Source organism: Alligator mississippiensis, chromosome 4 (assembly GCF_030867095.1).
Source record: "Alligator mississippiensis isolate rAllMis1 chromosome 4, rAllMis1, whole genome shotgun sequence".
Classification (NCBI taxonomy): domain Eukaryota; kingdom Metazoa; phylum Chordata; order Crocodylia; family Alligatoridae; genus Alligator; species Alligator mississippiensis.
This window is the reverse complement of record NC_081827.1, coordinates 252,494,422-252,515,871: the sequence shown is the minus strand read 5'-3', so window position 1 is coordinate 252,515,871 and position 21,450 is coordinate 252,494,422. Positions and strand designations below refer to the sequence as shown.

General features: G+C 43.4%; 1 protein-coding gene across 2 annotated transcripts in view; it reads right to left on the bottom strand.

Moving 5' to 3' along the window:
• SMARCAL1 (SWI/SNF related, matrix associated, actin dependent regulator of chromatin, subfamily a like 1) overlaps positions 1-21,450 on the bottom strand; it is a 55,282-nt gene that overhangs the window by 30,566 nt on the left and 3,266 nt on the right. For both annotated transcript variants that reach the window (XM_019480595.2, XM_006258882.4), the window contains exons 4-9: positions 20,542-20,802; positions 19,764-19,814; positions 13,140-13,323; positions 10,371-10,521; positions 7,195-7,353; positions 5,148-5,213 (exon numbers count right to left, since the gene is read on the bottom strand). In XM_019480595.2, coding sequence (XP_019336140.1) covers positions 5,148-5,213; positions 7,195-7,353; positions 10,371-10,521; positions 13,140-13,323; positions 19,764-19,814; positions 20,542-20,802 — 872 coding nt within the window. The remainder of the gene's footprint in view (positions 1-5,147; positions 5,214-7,194; positions 7,354-10,370; positions 10,522-13,139; positions 13,324-19,763; positions 19,815-20,541; positions 20,803-21,450) is intronic.

Here is a 21,450-nt window from a genome sequence, read left to right as displayed (position 1 = left end):
CTTGTGGTAGGATGTGCAATTAGAGAGGAACAAAGAATATGCAACATTTTGGCTTGTAGGGGGATGCATAATCTTCTTTTGCTAGAGTCCCAGTTTGTCTGCTCTCTGCTTCCCCTGTACCTGTACTGGTCTGTGCTATCCGGTAGCATACACACACAGTCTTCAGGGTTCATTTACCAGTTGCACGGGCAGTCAAGGCTTAGGAAAGAAAGAAGCTGGAGCAACAAGGAGTTTCCTATCACTGGCCCTGGAAAGGCAAGCACAAATACTGATGGTGACCCCAAGAGACAATAGCCCCTGGGCAAGAGGTTGAAATGAATGGCAAGATGATGGTAGACACAGCTACCCTAGCTCATGATTGCCAGGGGCGGGGGTATAAAGGCAAATCCTGACACAGGCTAAGCAGAGCTCACCCAGCATCTCAAGTCTCACACTAAGAGGTTCTCTTCACTCTGATGTGGAGAGTATGACCTCTTTCAAACAGGGAATGCTAGGGTTGGGTATTTAACTGGTCAAATAAAGCTTGGTCAATTGAGCAGTCAAATATTGGTCAACATTTTTTTTTAATTGCCAATAAGTCTAAATACTACACAGAAAAAGCACAAACTTTCCACTAAGAAATGTGTCAAATTAAAAAAACAAACATATTTCTGTCAAAATTACCAAAAAAGTTTGGTCTTTTTTTTTGTTTTTGTAAAATTGCTATAATTTTTGATCAACCAAAAAAATATGCAGTTAATTGACCAGCTAATTGGCCACAAGGACTCATATGGCCATAAGAGGCTCCTAGCACACACAGTACTAGCAAAAACAACGAACCTCAGGCAGACCAGTGCTGCTGGGACAGATTGGTACAGGTCATGGCAGAGCTTGAAAATGGAATAAAGGGATACATTGCTCCATGCCAACAGATTAAAGGTCTAGTTTTTCCATGAGGCTTCAACCCCATTTCAGTAAGTGGCAAGGGTACACACCAGCTGCACGCAAAGCCTGTTAACTGCTTTGGCTTCGACAGGCAGTAAAATCTACCGCAAATGCATAAATGCAAGCCAAGAGCAAGAGAAGCCAAGACCCCAGAGACCCTGTTGCTGTTATTTCAACTTATATCACCCTATATACCCTTCATTTGCTTAAAACAGCACTGCTCAGCCTCCAGCCTGCAAGCCAGATCCAGCCCACGGAGTCATGTCACCCAGCCTGCTGGTCCAGAAATTTGCCAGGGCCACAGCCACCATCCGACACAAAGTCCAAGGCCTGATATGGAGCACTGGGCCAAAGCCAGGGCCTGATATGACACACATGGCTGGGGCCACATGCCAAATAGTCTGTGGGCAGGCCCATCTGGCCCATGGACCAACACTGCACCACTCATCTGACTTGTGGGGCTGACAGGTTGAGCACTACTATCTTATATAAGCCGGCTTCCATGATCACCCTGTGGGTTCTCCTGTTTTCCCAAGCCAAGGTGCGGCTAACAAAACTCTTCCCCATCTGTCCCTGACACTCAATTAAAACAAAAAAAAGATTGTTCCTATGGGACAATAAATGTAATACAGAAAACTAAGAAGAGTTTTTGACGTGAAGGATTACATCTGAAGGTCTGCAACAGCCAGAGTTACACCACATGTTTAATACATGGCGACCCTTGAAAATTCCATACATCATTGTCCTAACTCAGCTCCATGGCAATATATACATGAGAACAGCAAATGAGAAGTTATAGCCGAGTTGGCAGAAATACCGCTTTAGCTTGAAAAATGATCAATGTCCCCAGATATTAAAGATTAAGAGCAAGGCTTCAAAAAACCGTAACCCACCGCGCATGTTTCAGAAGCAGATATCAAACCCTGCTTTCTAGCAAGGTGATTTCAAAATTAATATGAAAGTTAATATTTATGGGGAACGCATCAATTTCATCTGATTATCGAACAGCTCTATCTAAACACCCATAACTATTTTTATATTTTAACGGTCGCTCCAATATAGAAGCCACAGTGTCAGATTGTAGTGAGATGAAAAGGGACTATTAAGTGCCCATAGAAGGGACCCCATCAGGCTCAGAAACATTTCAATTTAGATCTGGCCAGAGTGGTTATGGATCCATAAATCTTTATGGGAAACAAGGACCAGAAATCACATTTTTAAAAAGGGTTTTCTTCCTCCTCTCCCATAAGTCATCTTAAGTCGAAGCATTTGTGCCTTGGAAAATACTTGTCTGGGCTAGCCCAGAAAGCTGCTCCAGTGCCCATAAGCAGATTCTGTGTCTCACATACATGATGGTGTCTACACAGTGCAGAACGTGCCTCCCAGAAGCCAGGAAGCTAAGGCTGCTTTGAGGGAGGGCTTTTTACCTTCCCAATTTGAGGCAAAACTAGAGGTGGAAGAGGCCTACAGCACACCTAGGCTGGACTATGCAAGCCGTTCAACCCACAAAATGACATCAGAAACAGGTGTGATTTCTGCCAACATAATGATGCCAATAAAAGACACGATATAGACACCATCATTGCATGTTTGAGACGCTTTACACCTATGCGGCTCATTTCATATTGCCACAGCATATGCTATAGTCTTCATACCAACACAGCGGTGTTTACACTTGCAGTTCTAACCTGCACAATTAAAAGCAGCAAAATTTTTACAGCGAGGCAAAGGCTTAGACAGCTCAGGTGGTCTTGGTACCAGCAGACAGCCAGGACTCTCCAGTATCTCTGCAACACTGTGCCCTGCTACTCTGTCCCCAGCATATTCTTTCCACCCCCTTTCACATCCCTCTGTGCTAGAGTTTTCCAGGGGGTCCTCTGCACACAACCTTATTGCTGGCCCCAAGCCCCTTACTTACCACTCTGATCCTCTTATGCTGCAGAAAGAACCCCTGGCAGGGAGTAAGAATCTCACCCCCAATTCCAAACTCTTAACAAAAATCACTAATTGTGTAATTTTATGTGATTTAAGTACTAAATTTGTGTGATATAGTACTTTCATCCCGCAGTCTCAAAGCACTGCATACATAGTGACACTTCCATGTCTTAGCTGGATTCATAAACTATTGTGCTCACTTACTGCAGACTAGAGTTACAACTGTAAGATTTAGCAGAACACTTCATTTTTTCTGTTCCTTACAATGAGAAACATTCAATATTTGTAGCATCAATTTAAAGGCTAGAGCAGCAGGATTTGAAAGTATGAAAAGGCAACTTGCATGGATATTTGATATTTAGTGGCTGTAGGCATTTTGACCTTAATTTTCACAAAGCAAACCATTTGCAGCTAAGAAATAGAGCATTTGAATATACCAAAAAATCAGCACCTTCAAAGGACTGAAATTCCACGCCAGAAGCATCAGTTCTCAGATGTGTGACCAGGGATGTATCAGTATAAAATTGTAAATTCTAAATAGGCTTGTGGCCTCCTTTTATGACGACCCCATCTACAGTTCTTTTATCATGCTCCTGAAAATAATTTTTGCAAGCTAATACTTACAGAGTTACTGATAGGGAAGAACAAGGCAATACTCTGAGCGTGTCATAAATTGGGTGAAACTGTGAGTCAGGATGATTAACTGAACGGTGCTTAAACTCTGAAGCAGGCAAAAATAGAGGTCCTTGCACTTGAGCTATAGGAAAATATCTTTCATTATAGGCAAACAAGGCTCTTTAGACCAACACAAGAATTCTAATAACCAACCCCCACTTTTATTGTAGGAATATTCTGTCCTTCCCACAGACTTAAGCAGGCCTGATGCTCAAACTAGCACGTGGAAGAGTATGTACAGTACTAATTTGTGCATGTGCTTTATAAGTTTTCCTATTTTAGGACATCTGTGTAACCGCCCTAGTTTGCTTGTTTCAAGCTGCACTTGAATTTGTGGCTCTTGGTCAGCTTCCAAATATTAAAAGTTTTAAAGGTCTCAAAATCAGTGAGGAAAGAGACAGGATCTAGACCTTCTGTTCATCTACAGATGCATAATTATTGGAACAGGAACAAATCTTCAGCACATGCTTATTATTTAGAATTTCCCAAAGGAAAAAACAGTCAACACTAACACCACCTAAACAGCATCACAAGTCTCTTACTCCCCAGGATAAATTCAACCACTGCCAAGTACTGTTTGCATAGAGAAAAGAAACTAAGACCCCCCTTCTCTACTACAAACTGGGAATGTTTACACAGCAAACTTGCCATGCCACATAGAGGCATCCTCCTCTCAGGCTGCCTCCTGAACCAGAAGCACTGAGTTTGTGGGTGAGCTAAGTGACATTGCTGTGAGACAGTACTACCAACAGTACTGCTACCTGGCTTCTGTTTCAGAAAGCAACGAGCATGGGTGTGTTTGAGCACACCGCTGCCTGGCATGGTAAGTTAGTGGTGTGCACGCGTCCACTGCTAGTGACAGACTTGGTTCTATGCCTACAATGCACTACTGACGCTCAGTATGCCAGGCAGGTCTGTAGTAGTTAAAAGATTTTATAAAGACCTAGCTGGTTTAGGCATGTCCCTATATATTGCGTATTGCAGTAATTCCTAGTTTATAGGAAAGTGCACTTCAGCTGTAACCTGCCAGTGTCTGCTACTTCAGGATTGCATTAGATGACACTTGAAGTCTCTCCAACCCCGCCGTTCCTCAGTTATATGAATTGTATCAGCAAGGGAGTACTAAACACCAACTAAATAGGTGGTTGACAGCCTGGAGAATCAGGATCTCGCAGAAAGCAAGGAAAGAGGGGCCATCATATTGACTATGTATTGCAGAGGTTAAGAGACCCAAGATATTATATATAATAGATGCTTAGCACTTACCTGGTGCTTTAGAATTTAAACAGATTGTAAAGACATTAATAGCATAACACTACATTCTTTGTGTGAAGCATCTCAACCCCTTTTGTATGCTGAGAAACTGAAATAAGGGCTGTAGTGCCCACAGTCACAGCCACTGGGTGCTTTAAGCTACTTTTGTTAGACAAGACTGACAATCATCTGCAAAGTAACCAGCAGCTGAATCTTAGGGACAAATTTTGCTCTAGGAACCAGTGGAGTTCCTTGGCTTTCCACCAAGACAACCATGGAATTGAGCTGTTGGTTCCTGAGCCTAGTATACAAAAACCAATCCTGCTTTGGGAGCTGGCTACGCGGGGCTTGGCACACACCTTGAGAAGCGGCATCGCAGCTCGGCATCGTGCTGTTTTGATGTTCTTTAGGAAATGAGATTCGTCCTGAAACAAAACAGACATGAACGTGATTAGAGAGAAGTCCCGCTCCACAGCCCAGCTACATCATAGAGAACAAATTGACAGCATTCCACACTGCCTAATACTTTGAGCCTGCATAATACTCTGAGCTGACAAACACTGGGGAGGCCACATCAAATTCTGAATGTGAGGCCAGCCTGAAGCGTGCTGGATGGCTCGCCATCAAATCAGCGGCTGGAAGTCAGTGGCAGGGAAATCAAACCTTAAGTCGTAAATCTCGAATGATCAGAGCCAAGTGAGGGAACAGAGAGGGGAAAAAAAATGAGGATTTCTGCCACTGATATTCATTTGCTGCTCCGTGTCCTCTAAATGCAGGAATCAAAGGGAGCTCCATGCACCTCTGCTTCCTCAAATGAAGGGGTTAATGAAAAACATCAGAAACAGGGAAATCTAATTAGGAACCAACTGTTTTGCTGATAAGGCTCGCCAGGTGGATAACCACCTCCTGCTTGAGACATCGCCCCCACAATACACTACATTTCCTCTGCTGTCATGAGGCAGATCTTAAAGACACTAAGGAAATTGGCACCCTCCAAGGGCATGCTCTCATCTTGCAGCATCCGGGTGAGCACAGAGCCACACATGGAAGGACTTAGCCTCCAAGGCACAGCTTTCGCAACCCGGGTGAGCAATAAGCTTGCTTAATGGCACCAGCCAAAGGAGGAAGATGAGAGCAGGGAGGCTAAGAACACAGTAGGGCTGTTCTGATCTGTGGAACAGACACAGTATTTGAATATGAATGTACACAAATAAAACACCCCTGCTTCAGGGCTGGTAAAGGAGCCAGACTGATGGCCCTGGAGAGAGCTCGTCTCTGTCCCCAACAGGTAGGTCATGACCAGTACCAGTCTGAGGCCCCTGGCACATGTCAAAGCAGTGGTGTGATTAGTATGGGAGGAAACACTACCGGGCTCAGGGGCTGCCAGGTTCCCAGCAGGAGAAGCCCCTCACCTGCCACTAGGGTATTGCAATCCTACTGTCCTGGTCCTAATGCCAACCCCCGTCCCCATACCGATGCTGACAATCTACTGTTGGGGGTGCTGGACATTCAATTTATAGCACTATACAAAAGGGCCACAAAGATGTTCCACATACTTTGTAGAATATCTCTGTGGCCGTCTTGCAACTTCATGGTGTCATAAATCGTCTGAATGTGTAGCATTAAGTATTTATGGTGGGATACACGTTAATCGCACCATAACTGTTATGTGCGCCAGAGACCTGAGTTCAGCTTCAACCTGGATACCCAGGAAATCAATACGGATGCAAAAGGAAAGCTTAGTCCCCACCCTGTTCTCACCCTGTCAGCTGATACTGCCAACAAAAGAGCTACCACATTACAATTTTCATGGAGGTTCTTGGGACACGAGCATTATTTACTGAAAAGAAGACAGAATACTAAATTCATTTGGTACAAAAGATACCAACGGCCACTTTTTGTTGCTATTGATCAAGGCTGAATATAAAACACTAGAATTCTAAATTAGTATCAATAAAAACCTACCAAGGTTTCTTCATTAATGCCTATCCCCAGGGTATTTGCAAGGGAAAAAGAGATTATACAGCTACCCATGAAAGGGAAGAGATGACAAACTTAACAAAAATATTCAATCTGCATTAGCAGCAAATCAATCCAGCTGAAGAATATACTATTCGCCCCAGTTTTGGTGTTTTGATGGCACATCCCAGACTATTAACACTGTTTCAAGGGTTACTTGGCTTACTAGAAATGTAGTCAATGCTAAAATTCTAGCCAAACCATCCAAAAGCCTACTGCACCATCAAAGCAAGTTCAGTAGGACATCCACAGCACAGAACACAATCTGCCTGATCTTCCAAAAGAGCATATCCAGGGCTCTGATCTCCAAGGAAAAGATACAGCCAACCACGCTCAAGTCAGCGGGACAGTTCACATCGAACAGGAAAGATGCAGTGCACTACTTACAACAATAATCACTTGGAAAGTCTCTTTGAGCTGCTTGTCCATCTTGCTGAGAAGGTCAAAACTGACTATGTTGATCAAGCCTGATGTCAGGCTGTCCTTGCCAGTCACAATGACATTGGTGCTCCCTGGGCTCAGGGAGGGAAGCCACCTATGAAATGCCTAAGAGAGGAGAAGAAAGTGAGTCTTTACATTCTGGACCGTGGAGCTTTTCATTTGAGAATCTCATACCTCTTCACACAACCTGAAGATGGGGTTGGAAAAGATCCAAAAACCATCTATTCCAAACCCCTGCACACAAGCCACTCTTGGTCTTATTTTAACAAACTATTTCCTGTCCTTGCAATGACAGGACCCTGCCAGTGCCCTTGTCTCCCTGATTTACATGTAGCAAGCTAAAGGGTATATTTGATATTTTGGGCACTGTGCCTGAGATCCGTGTGTGATGGTGGTTCCCTAAGTTTTTAAGAACAGGTTAGACACACTGGGATGGTTGAGACAGAGATGATCATGCCTTGAGGAGGTTGAACAAGGTTCCTTCCAGCCCTGCTTTTCCATGATTCTAGGACATTTGCTTTCCATAAAATGATCCCAGATACTTGCCTATCCCACATCCTTCTGAAAAACCTTGATCTAAATCTGCTTGGCCATTCTTTACACCAACTGCCACCTGTCCTGCCCTGTGTAGCAAAGGAGAACGAGGTAAAACTGAACCAAACAACACTTATGTGGCTTGTCCAAAGCAAGAGGGATTGACTGGAGTCCCAGATCCCATGCTGTGGGCATTATACAATATTCTGCTAATTAAGAAGAATTGGGTTCTGCATTCTCTTCATGGCTTACTCAGCAAGAACTCTGGTCCCCAGCAGAAGTCAGCATGACTTTCTAGTGATTTCTCTAGCCACAGCAACAGAACAGATTGGCTGCAAGTACCAGAGATTTATGCTAAGCCACTCCACATCAGCAATAAAGGCTGCAAAACAGACTGATAAGCACTGAACATTTTACGTTGCAGGAACGTGTAGCCCACAATAGAGGTGAAGTACAATTACACTATGTCTACAAGAAGTTCCCCCTTTAAGAACAAGTGAAACTGAGACAGTGCCTGTGGGGAGGACTGAATACTCCACAGGCACAGCAGAACTTTCTATCATGAGGGAAAGCTTGTCTGTGCAGGAGGCAAGTTCTTCATGGGCTGGTCCAACTCCTCAGGGAACGAAGGACCATCCCAGACATCCCCCTCTTCCACTCCACGTGCCTGCTTTTGGTTAGGTATCCATGTTGTTCTGTGTATATGTTAAAATAATGCAAAAATCTAGAACTCTTGGGTCAGAGATGATACCTTTTATTAGACCAACTGAGAAATTGTAAAAAAAAAAAAAAAATCTTTTTCTGCAAGCTTTTGGCTTGAAAGTTGGTCTAATAAAAGGTATCACCTCTGAGCCAAGAGTTCTAGATTTTTGCATTTCTTTTTGTCCAGACCAACACGGCTACCAAATACATCCCGGAAATACATTAGAATAAAACACGCCACAGCACACAGTGCCACAGGGTGCCACACAAGACAGGATGAGGGAACGTATGCCACAGAATCACACGGTTGGAAAGATCTCAAGGATAATTTGGTCCAAGCCCTTGCGGCAATCCAGCAATGGTACAGACGAGACTCGTCCATGATAGACAGGCGCTCGGATGATACAATGGTGAGATTCTACATACAAAAATGGTGGACAAAGAGAGCTGCAAGGGGTTGGCTTTTTTGAATAAAGAAAACATGAAACATCCCAACTTGGGCACCCAAATACGGAGGTATTTTGAATCAATGGCTACCTTTTAAAAGAGCTGGCCCAGATCTCTGGTGGCCTAAGCAGGAAGTCTTCTGCTCACAAATGTATGTAGTATTACCCCCTCGTTCAAACGCTCAGACAAAAACCTACCTGTTGCCTCTATTGTTAAGGTGTTCAGTGCTTTGTTGTAACGACAGTAATAAAAAAAAATGGGGCAAACTGCTTTGGTAATCAGGTTTTATCACACTCCAAAAACAACCAACTCACCCCCCTAGGCATAAATCTAGTGCTCTACTTGAAAAAGAATTCTACTTCCTCAAGCATGAAACTTCTATTAACATGAGAACCTGAGTCCTCTTGCTGTTCTTCTCCTATTAACGAACACTTTACAGGTAAGGAAAACACGTGCCAACGTCATCTCAAAACCCATGAATCCAGTAGTTCTCAACCTTTTTTAGATTCAAAGCATCCATTGGAAAATGCCAGCTCTTAATTTTAACTTGTTTTTTGACTACAGAGCAATAATAGAGCAATTTTTTTGTTGCAAAGAACTCCAAGACCACAACAGATCAGGATGTTTTTGCCATTATGGATTCCTATTTATAATCTCTGGATTTATCTTGTGAACCATGTAGTATACATAAGAGTGCTAACATTGCATGGCACCAGGGTTGAGAATCACCGGACTAATCACACTACAGTTTGCGTTCATGGACAAACCCTGAAGCACTGCTTTCTTCCAATGATGTTCATTTCCAAACCTCAAGACCAGCCCATCTCAAGGTCCTAACTATGGCTTTATGTCAGACTCCTGATTAATGGTGATAATGAAAGGATTCTGAGGGGTTTGTAGATTAATGTTAGAGACCAAATTTTACCATCAACAGGCACTAATGACAATTAGTGAAGGCAGAAACGTACTGAACAAAGAGGAAGAATTCCAGCACCTGGGATTCTAGATCAATGAAGGCTTGAGCAGAACCCATTTTAGTAGGTTTCAAAAATTGGGGAGAACTGCTTGGATGCCAGTGATAAAAAGTGCACAATTCATATTCAAATGCCATACTACAGCCATTTAGGATTACATGCACAACATATTAAACCAGGTTATTCCATGTGGTCAGAGAGGAATTTTTCTTCTTTTGCAACCTACTGGCAGAGAGCTTATGCCTAACCTTCCTCCAGGACACAGAATGAGGATCAGCCATTAGTCTCTGGAAGGTATATGCCAGAGGACTTATTTCCTATGAGCACAGAGGGTATTGAACCTCAGTCCTTCCTGTTTTTCCCCCATAACTTTCTAACTGGGTGGCAATTTAGGCCAGCCCCTACAGAAGCTATTAACATGCAAGGCAAGGGAAGCCTCAAATGCTTTAGTCAAACATGCAGTACCTCAGCCCAGGTAAACCTCACTGAAGAAGGCGTCACCACCAGTAGAGGCCATTCCTTTTGGTAATAGGCAGCAATACAGATAGCCTGGATGGTCTTCCCCAAACCCATGTCATCTGCAAGGAGCAAACGGCCTTCTCTTGAGATGGCAAAACTGAAAGATAACAAGGTAAAGGATTAGTCCATCCCCTGTCTGCTAGTCAAGGTAAGCACAATTCATCTCCAGTCTAGAACAGGGAAAGGAGATCATTAGCCAAGAAGGGAAAAGGGAAACAGTTTAAGATTTCCTTTACAGGCCACTGGTCTACGACACACCACAGGCTCTGCAAAAGAAGAAAACAACATACTCAGTGCTTCATGGACAGTCCTGCAAAATTCTTGCCCTGAACTGGTACAGGCAATAGCAGGACAGACTTCCCCATGCTGCCCTGCTCAGATGCCTTAACTGGCAATGACCGTCTCTGAACTACCCTCTCATCTCCAGTCTCCCTGATCTATGGATTCCTTCACTATTCTCAGAGAGCCAGCGGGCCTGGTTAGCATCTACTTCCTTAGGGATCTGTGAAGCCCACATGTGTGCAGTAGGAAATGGAATGATTAACCAACTCCTCCAACTCAGGGCCTGCAAATGCTGCCTGAGCCAAGCTGGGGGTCTCTCTGGTTTGAGACTCACAAAGAGTAGAAGTCCAACAGACCACATGAAGCCTCCAGCAATACCTGTGCAGCCATACTGGCCTCTAATTACACCTCCAAAGATCCTGCTGAAGAGCAATCGGTTGCTTGACACAGTTCACTAACTGGGGAGGATGCTATTTAGAGTATAGAATGGGCAATGAAACCCAGGTCTGTTTCCAGCAGGGATGGCTTTGTAAGGTTAACAGAGGTAAAACTGATTGTAGTCACTAGGGGTGCCTATACATGTGCTGGGGGGAGGGGGTCTTTTAATTAGAACGGTTCCCAGAGAATCGCTCTAATTAAATCACCACAACATTAAGTGTATTAAGCCCCCACGTGTTTAAAAATGGCCACAGGACACTTTAACTAAAACTCATTCGACAAGCTTTAGTTAAAAGAGCCCCAGCGGCCATGTTTAAACCTGTCCAATGCAGTCCAATTAGAATGCATCAGAGCACAAGTATAGGCACCGTAAAAATCGGCAGACACAACTACATACAGGGAGTAAAGCTGACAAGAGAAGGTGGTTTCTGACATCATTTCTCAGTGCAGAACTGCATTTTACAGGTCTGCAGAAATCACACTGGGCCCAAATTCTTAGACTGCTCCTTCATTACATCACTGAACCACCTATTTACCTAAAAAGCAAAAAAGCCTCAGTCTCTTCAGCTATTCAGGTGTCCTTGGGCATTACAGAAGCCTCTGACAGCCAAACCTAGGCTCCTACTACATTCATGTTGTCAGCACAGCTGTGTCTCCTAGAGATGGGAAAAGATCACATCCCATAAGTGACACTGTTTTGCCAGCACAATCCCCAGTCCGGATGTTACTCTGTAGTCAGAAGGCGGCTTCTACCAGTACAGCTTCTGTCATTTGGGTGAGCTAGAGCAAGTCTACTGGAAGGAAAGCACGAAAGCTGCTTTAACTACAGCAGTGCAGCTGTAGTTAAAGCCACAGCAGCAGCTGCTGCTGCCCCACACTGTAGACAGAGCTCTAATCTTCAGCCTGTAGAAGCTGCTTCTATTAGCATTACAGCAAATGAGCAATAGTCATGCAAATCTTTGCAAAGGCAGAGTCCAGGGTGCTGCAGTGCTGAGGTAAAACAGAACGATCAACAACCCATTTCAGCCCAATTCAGAATTACTTTGACTCTGTGGGAGTTTAGCCAGGACCTCAGTGTTATTTGAAAGTGATCTTTTCAAGGTACTCATCAACAAACACTCACCTTCTGCTCCACAGTTCACCCCAATCAAGGTAGGACAGCCTTACTAACAGCCCAGTGTTCATAGCAGCTGCTGCAGATTTAGAAGTGTCACTGTGCTGCTTGATACAGCTAAGAAATATAGGCCCCATATTAAATAAAATTAACTTGCTCCCTCTATATACAGTCACTTGTTTCAAGTCATCTTTGGGCCCAGTCCTGCTCTCCAATACATTTTTGTGTAGCTTGTAAAAAAAAATAAAGTCTGCCAATGCTCTTGGGTACACAAGGTGGATTTACAAGAAAAGCAAGTGAGGCATGTACACTTACTGAGACCAAAGAGACAAATCAAAGGTGCACCAATGGGACAGCTTTACAAGGCTTGAAAATATTTTATACTCTACTGTGCCCTAGCAAAACAATTTCCTTCTTAAGTCATTCTGAAGGATTGTGGATAGGTACAAGGCAGAAACGTGCCATGGGCTGCAATAACCTTTTCTTCAAAAACCAAGTGGAATCTGCTTCAAGCCCCAAACTTCTGGATTTTGGAGAAATTTGCCTCCAAGCTCATCTTTGAGGGGAAATAAAGTCCATAGAAAAAAAAAAAAAAAAAAAGCTTCAGGGCCTTGTCATCCGTTCACTTCCAATGGTTGCAAATCACTGGCAAGTAGCGACCTATGACAGCTAGTACATGCTAGGACATAACCCTTGCCTAGAAGGGAACTTTGCAATGCCAGGAGGGCAATTAACACATCCTAAACTGCTTGAATGCTAGTCTGTTCATGTTTTAACTGTATTGCGTGTTAAATTGAATGCATGACGCCACCCTCACACCAATGCAAAAGATAAGTCATAAGCACAGAACTAGCTCTTTGGGCCACAAGGGCAGGACCTACTTGACGCCTTCTCTCTGGAAGGGCATGAGGCCTGCCACGATTTTGGAATCCACCGCTGACAGGTCAGCATCGGGAATGTCTGCTGCACATGTGGTAGTTGCTCCAAGCTGAGCAGCAAAAGTCTGTATCACTGGCTTGGGGAGCGGCTCTGCCTCTATTGACGGAAGGCTCTGTATGGCTCCCACTGAAAAAAACAACAGCAGTGTGTTACTGGAATGAGAACAATATGCAGGACACACACCAGGGGATAATCCTGGCTCTGTCAATGTTCTGCTTCCCATGCCTCAAGAAAGCCTCGCTTGATCCAGCCCTTGCTGGTCCAACTAAGTTACTTACAACTCATTTCAGAACCATGCTGAGCTACACCTACAAGCAGAACTGGCTGTCAAGACTGATTCCACAGGAACTGCTTGGCATGGTATTTTTCCCCAAGCTCACTGCTTCTAGCTTGGCAGCTACACAGCTCCCATCCACTATGAGAGAGAGTTTTTAATCATTTATTTTATCCTTGCAGTGCTATGTTCAAACACTTTTTTGTATGACTGAGCAGCTACACTCCCCTAAATACTGCGGGGCTGAAGGTCTGATGTGGCATTGCTTCCGAATTTTGCCTTAACAAAATGCCAAGGACACCCACAGCAGAGTTCTCCCTCATGAATTATCTGAGCATGACTGATTTGAAACGCCGCAATCTGGACAGGGTCATAGCCCCAGAACCTTTTATAATGATGTCAGTGTATAAAACCTGCATGTGTTTGATTGCATCTCCCCTTCATTACCCTCCAGGCATCACTCATCTTAAGCTCTTCCAGGCAGGAACTTCTCAGGCCACAAACCTTTACTCTCAGCACCTAACACACTAGATGACCCTGATGGCAGCCTTTGGATGCTGTGACCATGCAAAATATTAAATAATAATCATGTGTCAAATAAAGCAGTTCCTTCTAATCAAGGATGGAAGGTTCTCTGCAAGTTTCACCTGCTGCAAGGAAGAGCTGGAAAGGAATTTTTGCCAGCATTTTTCAAGCTAGCTCATAAATTCCACCTATAGGCATTTCACGGAAGAGGCTCCATTCAACCCGTTTTGACTATGACCGCGCTCTGAAACCTACTTTAAAAAAGATCACACAGCTCCTAACAGGGACACAGCTCTTGCTTTGCTGAGACAGAGCTGTAGGGGTGGTCTGCATGATGCATAATCATGGTGTTAAGAAATAAATGCCACGTTGCATCATTTTAAAACATACAAAGGAATTCAAATCAGCCCTGTTTCTTTTCCTGTCGCATCCTTGTCAAGACACACACGTGCACTGTAAGGCTTCGAAAGACTTGCTTTAATCCCTGGACATGTTGTACCATTATGGCAGCTGTGCAGGACTTTCTGATCTGCTGTGAAGCTATCGATAAACCTTCCATCTATCCATATAGATCAATAAATCTTCCAGCTATCGATAAACCTTCCATCCTTGATTAGAAGGAACTGCTTTATTTGACACATGATTATTATTTAATATTTTGCATTGTCACAGCATCCAAAGGCTGCCATCAGGGTCATCTAGTGTGTTAGGTGCTGAGTAAAGGTTTGTGGCCTGAGCAGTTCCTGCCTGGAAGAGCTTAAAATGAGTGGTGCCTGGAGGGTAGTGAAGGGGAGATGCAATCAAACATGCAGGTTTTATACACTGACATCATTATAAGCTATTATAATTTATCGATTATCATTATAATTGATAAAGCTATTGAAGCTATCGTGTTTAGATTCAGGTGCAGCCACACAACAGGTTTACCCTGGATTAGTCTCAATTTAACCCAGAGGAAAAATTAAGCAAACACAAGATGCACAAGCATTTACACTGGAGAACACAAGAGTTCAGTATAAGATACAAGCGAGGACGCTGGAAGTAATTTTATTCTGGAAAAAGAATTGCTGGGCGGATCCAGGAGGCTGCACTGATGCAGCTGCACACACCTTCGATGCCTGCTCTAAGCAAACATTAAAACCAACTACCTGAGAGGGGCAGCAGCACTTCTATGCAGGCAGTGCTAATGGACTCGATTGACTTCATGGCACATTATCCTCTCCCTGGTTCCTGCTAATCCCTCTTCACTCCACAGGGGTTAGCAAACCTCTCTCCTTTTTTAATGGTCTTGATTTTCCAGTAATCAACATATCCTTTCTTCTGCAATTTTTCTATTTGGTCTATTCCTGGTAATATCTCCCTTCTGTTTCACAGCCCAGCAGACTGTTTTTAGCTCTAGCTAAAAACCTTAACTCAGGTGTGGTCATATTAATTCAGAGAAACATTCATTGTCAGTCATTTTCACACCTGAGTTAAGTGCTAGATGCAGTTAAGATGCCCAAGAAGACTGGATTTTGCTTTACAAATCTGAATGAAAGATGAACATTTAATGATAATGACTACAGGTCTAATAAAATAATTTCTGATGACGGCTTTTGCCTAGTTTGTTGCGTTTTTTAAACGTTATATATAAAATCTAGCAAATCAGTGCATATGCCTATAAAGCTGTATTTCATAGAAGCATAGAATCATAGACATTAAGGTCTGGAAGACGCCTCAGAAGATTGAGTCCAGCCCCCCTGCTCTGGGCAGGAATACTGCTGAGATCAAATGATCCCAGCAAGGTGTCTGTCCAGTCTCCTCTTGAAGACTCCCAAGGTTGGGGACTGCACCACCTCCTTGGGAAGTCTAGTCCAGATTCTGGTCATCCTTACCCTTACCATATTGGTTTTTGCTTGGACCTTACACTGAATAATATATAGTGCTAGCCTCCCATCATATTAGCAAAGCTTGTAGTTTCTCTTTTACTGGAGAAAAATATGAGTTGTGTTATATGTGATGATGCACTGCTACATCTGCATCCTCCTTTTCAAAATCCTAGATCCACCCAGGATTCAAAAATTCAAAGTAACATAACCTTTTTTTCTCCAAGAAAAAAACAATAACTATTATCATCATTTCCTGGTTCTGATCTGCCCAGTGCACCTTTTAAATTGATTTTTGTTTTGGATTTTCTTTGACCATTTACAGAGACATCAAAACCACATTTCAGCACTAAGCTAGGCATGCACAGACACACATCATCACTGCTTCCAGAAGCACCTTTTTATTTTTAAGCCACTAGAATATGAAATTACAGAAATATAAAATAATTCCAGCTCTACAAATGAACCAAGTCAGTCAAATTTAAACTTGCACTAACTGATTTTATGCATTGCAGCTGTGCAGGCACCAAATTCAGCTCCAGAATGCAAATTTTTATTTTAATGTCAGTTATCTCTAAGAGCAGAGGTAGCAAACTGGACCTTGGCTACCCTAAGAAAAAAAACCTTACTTCTGAAAAATATTTACATAATATAATTCCATTGGTGCTTGTAAAATAGCCCAAACTCTTCAAACAGCAGGAGATTTCTCTCTCTCAAAGTATAACATAAACCTGTTACATTCTCACAAGTGAAGTTTCACATTAACATCATTGCAGCAGTTTGCTATTGTTCTAACAAAAACTGGGAAAGTGATTACAATGCAGCTGCCACCAGCATGATTAATCCAAAAGCTTTTCCTTTCCAAAGTGACCTTTTATTAAAAGATGGCTGGGCAGAGACAGTCTCCAGAAACACCTCCTGACAAAAGGATGTTGCTGCAGATGACAACATAGGAGCAAGGCCATTTTTGCTGGGTTAAGTGAAGAGGTACAGAGCTAATGCTGCCCCTTAGATAAGTACATATGAGAAGCCTGACACTGCTCTAGAAATACACATGCAAATTGTGTCCTAAAGATGCATCTACTTGAGCCATCATTCCTTTCCTTGGGCCCAAAGCCTGAGAGACTCTGAATGCTTCTTCTGAGATGAGTGCCCTCAGCTCAAACAAGGCCAACAAACTGAGAGATCATGCAAACTGGGTATATTCTAGCAGCTGCTTGGCACCCTTCAGAATTGGGCTCTTGATGCAGATGGGTCCAATCCTGTGAGATGCTGATATGCTCAGCTCCCACTGAAACCAATATGGGTCCCCCTATATCAACCAACAGTTTGGAAGCAGTTCTCTCCACATGCCAGTGGTTCTCAAATTTTTTGCAGGGGACTCAAGCACCTTTCCATAACTTCTGTGAATTGATTGGCAGCCAACTTCAAAACTAATTTATATATTGCAATGCATGCCTCCTTGCAGAAGGGCCGAGCAATGGAGGAGCAGCCAGGCACCGACAAGCCTGGGCCCATGTTTATCTGCCTATCTCCTCCCATCTCACTTACCCTCTCACAGCTCATGGCACCCTTCAAAGGGTCTGATGGCACCTTGGCTGAGCATCACTGCTCTATGATGTAGTTTCAGCACAAGTATCTGCTTCTACAGACTCCACTCCTCCAAAAATTTCTGCCCAAGCATATGCATCAAAGGTCTGGGTGGCCCTCATGCATACACCATGATCCAGGAGGATTGATGGTTGCCATCTGCTCCTACACAATGTTCTGTCTCCTCCCAGTTCCAAAAACTACACTGGACCTCCTGGCTTCCAATTCCATGGTTATTAACAGCATGTCAAAGGAACCCATCCCCACAACATGCAGACAATCCACTATGAAACACGCTACGTTCTTCCTGATGAAGAACATCTTGCATTCAAAATCTTTATCCCAACTATATAGGTGGTCCAAGAAAAGATATCAGTCTAAGAAAGCCTTGCCTCTCACATTATACCTTTACAGCACACAGAATGGGATGATAACTAATAATTATAATATTTAGTGCTTATGTAGTGCTTTTCATCTGCAGAGCACTTTACAAACATTAACTAAATACACATAACTAAGAAGCAGATATGCTGGGAGCATGCTGCTGCGCTCAGGTTATTTGCAAAGGGTATCCATCTTTTTAAAAGAAGGCAATTTTCCACTTTGCTTTGGCAAGTCAGAATTTGTTCTGCACCACACAGGTGAAAAAGGCACAAGCCTGCAGACCTGGCTATACCCAGAAGTGAACGTTATACCTCAAGGCCTCGTGACAAACAGAATCACTCTCTCTTACCCAATGTATTTTACTGAGAGCATTAAATACCCATTACCTTGGTATTTGGGCATCTGAACAAAGTATGAATAATGCAGGAAGTGGCTGCTTTGCATGAATTAGCTGAGCCAACAGGCTCATCTAACTGCAGCAAACAAGCATCTACTCCCATCTACTCTACAGTCAACACAGCTACAGGAAAATGACCTGAGTTCTGGCCTACCTCAGACATCAGCTACGAGCCGACCAGCTGTGTTCTAACTGCAGTCTTTATTATTGGTGCTAATGTACAAGATTGAAGAAATCAGCTGGATGATCAGTACCCACATCATGGCTGTGGCACTGACTGTTCGAAAAATCATCAATCGACTTATAAACTTAGCAAATCCAACCTATAAAAATATCACTGAGTGCAATTAAGTGATTCATCAACATAACACCCTCCACACTGCACAAGTCCTGCATTGGGCTATCTCTGGGGATTTGGGCAGAACAACCAAACTCTCCCGGGTTCAAGTAGCAGTGCATCAGCTTCGGTAGGGACTGACACAAGAGGGGAGGGTCAGGCTGGAGAAGAGGACACTGGGAACACAAGTAAAATGAGATCTCATGACCTAGAGTTTCTGCACACCCCCTGTCCTACCTCATCTTCAGATCTGAGAATGGAGGAACAGGAAGCAGTTCTAGGCTCTACATTTTGTGAAGGATGTGCACAAGCTAGAAAAGGTCCAGAGGCAGGTAACAAAATTGATAAAGGGGCTGGGAAGCAAGCTGTATGAGGAAAGGTTGAGAGCTAGGCAGGTTTAGCTTTGATAAAAGGCAATTAAGGGCAGGGGTGGAGGGCATGGTAGCAGACTTCAAATATCTGACAGGTTGCCATAAAGAGGAAAAACAACTGTTCTCCCTTGCTGCAGAGGTCAGGACATGAAGCAACAGCTTTAAATTGAAGTCAAGTAGATTTAGATTAGATACTGTTAGAACAGTGAGACAGTGCAAAAGACTGCCTGGGGAAGTGATGGAATTTCTTTCACTGGAGATTTTTAAAGGGAAACTGGATGAGCAATGGTCAGGGGTGATTTGGGGATAGCATTCTTGCAGGGGGTTGAATCACATGACCTTTGAGATCCCACCCAGGCTTACAATTCTGTGGAAACTCTTCTTCTGCTGCTGTTTACTTCATTCAAGCATCATGATACAATAACTCCAGGCCACCCCTAACGTACGTTACTTTCATGACCTTCATCACACATCCACACACACACACATACATCCACATGCACGCCTTACAAAAATTACAAAGGGAAATTCTATTAGGGGCTGAGACCATGCCATCATGTGTAGCTGTGCAGCACACTGCTCAATGGACCATCACTTTGACTGGGCTTCTGAGGACTACTGTGAACAACACTGCACATTTACAAAGTCCCAGGTTTGTGTAATCCAGACAACTATCTAGATAATGCAGCATTAAAAGAGTTAGCACAGGCATTGGTTACCAGCTTAGATCACTCTGATCAGAAAGGCTTAGTCCAAGAAAAAGAATCAGAATTAGCTGCCCTCCCAAGTGAAAAGACCCTGTTAGGAAAATGCAGCTTCTCACTTAGCCTGGGATAGTCCTCCAGAAGGAAACTCCACTTCCTGGTCTTCATGTCTGTAAGGGTTACAACAACAAATAAAAGCTGTCAGAAAGAACTTTTAAAACACTGGTCCTTCTAGTGCTATGAGGTGACAGAAGTAGTGAAAATTCACTCCATTTCAGAACTGTATTGTCTAACCAGCATTTTTCTCCCTTCTTTCTTTTCAAAAATGGCTTAGGGAAGATTTAAGAGGCAACAGGACATTCTGAGTAATGGGAAATCAGACCTCAAGCTGAACTTGGGAGAGTATCATAACTTGTAGGTAAAGGGCTGCTGATTCCAGGAACCAAAGTTCAACATGAGAGCCAAACTGGACTTGCAGTTCTGTCCACGATTGCCTCCACATTGTAAGTCTAGGGTAAAGGTAAAGCTGATCTGCTGCAAACAGGCAGGAAGACAAGTCAGATCAGGCACAGACTGATTTTTTTTTAACTCACTTCTCTGACACTTCAGTCAAGCTCCAAGAGGTTTTCTGTGGTATTTACCTCTGGACATGACAAGAAGTCATTTGCACTGGCATGGAGCAAACTGCTAGGGACAGTATGGAGATATCCCACCATTATCCCAACAGAGATCCAAACCCTAACCTAAAGGGAATGTTTCCACCTGCATTCAGAGCAGGCTGCCATTTGCATAGCACTTCATCAGCTTTATACCCCAAGGTACTTCAGAAACATGAATAAATGTTGTCAGCACCAGCGATGCCATTACAGTAATGCAGCCTACAAGCCATGGACTCACCGTAATTCCTGGAACCCATCTGTTTAAACACCCCAATCATTTCTGCGTCATATCCAATGTCAACCTCAAACCGGGACCGCGAAATCAGCACGCACTTGCCCTTGACGATGGCAGAGGGTTTCTGCCAGCCACTGCATGTCTTCAAGAGGGTTTTTAGTGTAGGGCTGGTGGTGACAGAATTAGAAGATGGGACCTGGCTGGCTGCATCCATCCCTTCCAACGGTGCCAAAGTCACCGAGGAAAGTTCCTTTACTTCTTTCACTAGAGAGGAAAGAATGAAAGTCATGGCAAAGAAAATGAAGAGTTGGGTAAAGTATGAGATTCTGAAAGACAAAATAAGGCAGGAGCTAATTTCAGACCCGCTAAAAGGCACGGGATGCTCGGTGATGAAGAGAGACAGGAGACAAGCAGTCCAGGGAACAGTCCTGAGTAGAAATTGGTAACACAACCAGCCCTGCTCCCCCGCTTCAGGGACAGGCCATCAGGGTGCAGAAGTGGGCCAAAAGGATTTCCTCTTCCCCTCCCCAAGATGCCTCTAGATTGAGGTTAAAATTTCAACCCAAAAGGAAAGATTCAGAAGTACTGAACAAGAAATGAGGCTTATAAACAGATAAGGGTACAGAAATATCAGATTTACCCAAAGAACCTTGTCTGCCTATGTCCTTAAACCAACACGGCTACAACCTATACCCCAGAAACTGAAACAACCTTTAAAAAAAAAATTACATTTCTACGTGTGCATGGGTTTTGTTTTGCCAAATGTTGTTAAATTCTAGCCTTAGGACAGCCATAACTAAAAGCCATTAGAGAAAAGTCTCTCTCTGTTTAGTTTATTAGTTCTGTGAAGACGCAGGTGGAACACTGCAGTTTCTCCACTTGATTGTGTTTTCACAATACTGTATACAGGAA